We start from the raw sequence: 4,878 nt of genomic DNA, 5'->3' as shown, positions 1-4,878 counted from the left end.
AAAATTTGGACTAAATATCTTGCAATGTAACTTCTTGCAAATGAGGAATAATATTTATTGTGAATGTTTACATTTCTCTCTCTCTCTCTCTATATATATATATATATATATATACCATAATTCGAAAACCAAATTACAACAGAAAAAACAAGTTATAAATATCTTACAAGTAATCAAAAGAAAGTTATGGGAAAGAAAGGTTTAGAACAACAGTACATCAAAGTATTAACTCTCCATCCCCTGGAAGTACAGTTACATAGCTAAATAGAAGCATCGAACTATATTTACAAACAGCAATTTTGTTAGAATTACATGGTTTCACAGGAATCCTTATCACTTTTCAAGCTCTTCCATTGCTGAAGTTGGGAAGTTAAGCTGACATTTTCTTCCTGGGTCTTGGTAAGTTGTATTTTGATTGATTCAAACTCTTGCTGTTGCTTCTGGAAATCTTCCAGTTTTTCATGGAGGAGAATGCTGTTCGTTTTAAATTCCCTGTTACAAAATAAGCAGAGCAAGATTTGGTTCACTGTTTGATATAATATTACACCATAAAATCAGTTTTTCAGATTTAAAATAAATAATTTCACAGTTAAGTTTCTACTGGCAAAATCTTTAACTACTGTTTCAATATATTTCCAAGAGCTGAATAAAAGATACAGAATGCTTTAACAATTTAGCCATAAAAAATTTGGCTTCCATTTACAATAACAGGAATCAATAGGTACATTGTAAATATTTCATAATATGGGGTATAATATTTTCTTTAAAGATAACTTCTGTAGCACCGATTCTATCCAACTGAATAATGATATATATATAGATTTTTTATGGAAATGATCGTTTTCTTTACTTCCAGCTATCTTATACTACATGAAAACATAAAATAGCAATGTCTGTAAAACACTCTGAGAAACATACACGAAATATAGAAATATTTGTATAGCAATTTTTTCACCAAGAGGCAACATAACTATTTAATTTGGGTAACATACTTATCAATACTAAGGTATGTGAAACATTTTTATCTTTACTTATAAACCCAAGAGAACATTAACAAGCAGTTTTCTTTGAACATACACTGTGAAAACTGACAAATTAACCTTATAATTCGTGAGTCGTTTTAGAGAAATGTTTCAGAATTAGGCATCATGCATAAGGATATGTAAAACAACCAAGCATACATGTGTACGCAGCCTGTTGTCAAGATGGTAGTATAGATTTTATAATGTTCAAGTACATTTGTAATTATTTTAGTTGAGTCAGTCATCTGTTAAAAGACCAAATACACGTTGTTTATCAAATAAAAATTCAACAAGCTAGCTTTCTAAACTTCATAGATTCAAATCACAGTTCACAGTTTTAAAGAAAGAGTACTGCCTATGAGCCTAATTAAAACCTAAGATTATTCACAGTAACCCACAAATAAAAGTATTTAAAACATAAAAAATTTTGTAGGGTCTAACCAGTGTAGCCCTTAGTATAATATCAAGAAGCTGAAGCTTAAACTAAAAATAATACTTGATTTTTGTGCTTCAACAGACCATTTTTCACCAAATTTGAAATTAGTGGCTTATAAAAGTATTTTATGAGTTATTAGAAGAAAATCTGTTAATTCACAATTATAAGTACCAACTGTATGAGTTGTTAGTGCTGTGTGAAATGGGATGCCTAGAAATTTCGAAGGAATATAAATAAATGATATTAATTGTATAACAACTGGATGACTCTGTTCATTACAAAACATTAAAAACGAGTTTGTCGTAGCTCGTCCAGTTATCTTTTGAGAAGTTACAATGGTTGTATTACTCACACACAAGAGTGGTCAAGTTTTCACAAAATTGGTAAATCACGAAGGGAGATAAGTGTGAGAGGGATTCCCCCTTTCACAGATTTTGTTTTGTTTCCTGTTTTGATGTTAAAATGGTGCATTCTAAAGTAATAGAACAAATAAAGCACGATCATATTAATAAATGTTAAATTTGTGCTGTACAAGAGTTTACCTAACAATTTTTTTTTAGCTAGATCAGACAAATTAAGAGGGATGTGAAAAAAAAAACATCTGCAGTTAACACTAATGTTCCCCAAAACGGGTTAGATGCTGTGTGGATAACATGTGACATACCTTCAACATTAATTATCCAATACTACTCACTAGACTAATTGAATTTCTATTTTGTTGTTAATTTCTTTTATTTTTCACCTTTTATTCACTGAAATGCCTAATCAATTCTCGCAAGGTAAATTTATAACAAGTGTATACAAAAAAGCCCTCTTCTAGACATATTTCCCTATTCTTATGTAAAAAAACAAAAAACTATCAGAGGACAAGACACGAAGATCGCCAAATTTTTAATTCTAAAGAAAGTCAACTCAAAGCATTGACAGATGTATACAACACACACTTGAACTGAATAGTTATTCAGTTTATTCTCTCATTCATTCAAAAGTGCTTCAAAGACGATTAAAAGAACTTTTACTATTTGCAAACATGATGATACAAGTAACTCTGCAACTTTGACTATCCTATACTTTAGTGATAGACTTAAAAAGAGATAATTGGTGATACAAAGATCAGGTTTACCTATAAGACTTGTACAAAAAAACAATCAGAACCTTAAAAGAAATATTAATATATTCCACGTACAATCCAGATAAGGCTTGCAAAAAAATATAAAAAAAAGGTTTTGCTAAAGATGCAGGAGCAACAGATAAATAAATATTAAAAAATTTTATTTATAAAATAATTTGTAGAATATGAAATTAATTTTACATTTGAGAGACATCTCACTCATTACGTGACAGATTCACTAAGCATGCAAGAACCTTACATCAACTCAACAAAGGTTCCAGTGTTGTAGAGGATCACTATGTAGAAAAACATGGACTACTGTCCTTTACAAACACATATCCTTGCTACAACTAATTACTTTCTTCATTATAAATATAGAGAAGTCCCTCTTACTTCAACATTTAATCCACAAATGAATTAAAACATGGGATGGGCATTATAATCTTTGTTTATTCCCCTCTATTTAACTTCACTTTTCAATTTTTTTTTTTCATTATAATCTATTGTATATTTGATTACTTCATGTTCTGTATATCTTTTTTTTTCAGAATAATCAAATGATTTTCACTACAATTTTAGGCTTCACACCAACATTTGTGTTGTTAGACACTAATGTCACTGTATATTTTGTTTTAAAGTAAATCATTATTATCTGTGTGACCATTCTTTCAATTGGTCTACAGAACAAATTTAGTCTGTTACACATTGTGAGTCCAGTAGTGTAAGAAGTTATCTACTCTTGAAGAATTTGTAGGAATGAATTTTTGAGTGAAATAAATATAACCTTGTTCTGGCATTTATGTTTGTTCTTTCATTATATAGCATGTATTGTTTTACACTGTTAGTTTTTGTTGTCTGTACAGTGACATCTGGTTCATAGTCTGTATTAGAAGATCAGGAAAAGCAGAAATCCATGGATACTTTTCATGCCTGAATTTACTCCAGATTGAGTGTTATACATATTTTACATATCAACATGATGTAAAACATGAAAGTCAGCACTAACTTCTGTACATCGTGAATATTTTCCACGCACTAATCAAGGTCACAACTGAACACAGTGAATATTCAAAGTGTCCCCGAGAACACTTACCTTGTTAAACTGATGTTATATCTAACTACTAGCCAGAGTATACTGAATACAGCCTTTTGACATACTGCAATTATAGAAACTTCACGGGTCTTTGTTTGTTTTCTACCATGGAGAATCAACCTCCACATTTTAACATTATAAGTCCATAAAATTACAGCTGAGCCATGGAACTACATTACACACTACTATTAAAAAAAAAAGCATTAACCTCAAAATTCTGTTATCTTCCTGCAACTTCTGATTCTCTTCTTCCATTTCCACCATTCTTGAAAGTTCTTTCTGAAGACTTTGAACACATGCCATGTCTTCTTGGTGAGCTGATAACTTCTCCTCAAGCTCCTATTGTAGAACAGAACAGAATGCAAACTAAATTATTAACTCCTAAGTAGAAACTAAAAACACTGCTTCAAGGACAGGATTTATATTCATTTGACTAAGATAATCAAGTGAATTGATAATACACTATCAATATCTATAATTATCCTAAAACAAAATCAGTTTAAGATAGAAAAAATGTGGCTCATGACGTTTTTCTGTCAAATTTTGAGACAATTTATACAAAATATATAATGATAATAAAAGTCTAATCTTACAGATGACAAACGTCATTTTTCTATTATAGGTGTTTTTTGACATATAATCCTTTTCCTATTCATTTATGAAATAGTCATCAATATGTTTGGAGATTTTGTTTAACCAAGGGTATTTTTTGTTCAATGTGCTTTTGTAATCATACGATTATAAAATGTATTTCACATACATTAACTGTATCTATAATAAAAGAAAAATAGTCACTATACACAGAACTTAAATGTGTTCCTAAGGAAATTATGACACTGTAGACGACTGTCACACAACACTGTCAGTATAACACAATTTTGTGTAATCAATTAAGCACATCTTCTATCCAGTAATATGTTATTCTTTTAACAACACAAATAGCATTATTCAGTGTATAACGTAAGTGGAAAAAGGCTACAAAGAAACATTCAATGCATTGGAGGGCAGGCCACAGTGTCCTGGAGCTTTCCACTTCCATACACTCATAAAAAATGCACTTTTTTCACACTCTTCATAGAAATTTATATCAAAGGGACATTAACAATTAATGCAACATATGAAACTTTTCAGAGGGACATTAACAATTAATGTGGCAAGTGAAAGCCGCAAGGAAGCTGTCGTGCTGATGTCGCTGGACTCGCCCAGAGGACTTGTC

The 4,878-nt window shown here is 30.5% G+C and overlaps 1 protein-coding gene across 2 annotated transcripts in view; it reads right to left on the bottom strand.

Annotated features, from left to right (window-relative positions):
• LOC106465941 (mitotic spindle assembly checkpoint protein MAD1-like) overlaps window positions 1-4,878 on the bottom strand; it is a 35,116-nt gene that overhangs the window by 13,250 nt on the left and 16,988 nt on the right. For both annotated transcript variants that reach the window (XM_022393902.1, XM_013926181.2), the window contains exons 7-8: window positions 3,871-4,001; window positions 313-492 (exon numbers count right to left, since the gene is read on the bottom strand). In XM_022393902.1, coding sequence (XP_022249610.1) covers window positions 313-492; window positions 3,871-4,001 — 311 coding nt within the window. The remainder of the gene's footprint in view (window positions 1-312; window positions 493-3,870; window positions 4,002-4,878) is intronic.

Source organism: Limulus polyphemus, unplaced genomic scaffold (assembly GCF_000517525.1).
Source record: "Limulus polyphemus unplaced genomic scaffold, Limulus_polyphemus-2.1.2 Scaffold2099, whole genome shotgun sequence".
In the NCBI taxonomy this organism is placed as follows: Eukaryota; Metazoa; Arthropoda; class Merostomata; order Xiphosura; family Limulidae; genus Limulus; species Limulus polyphemus.
This window is presented reverse-complemented; position numbering and strand designations above follow the sequence as displayed.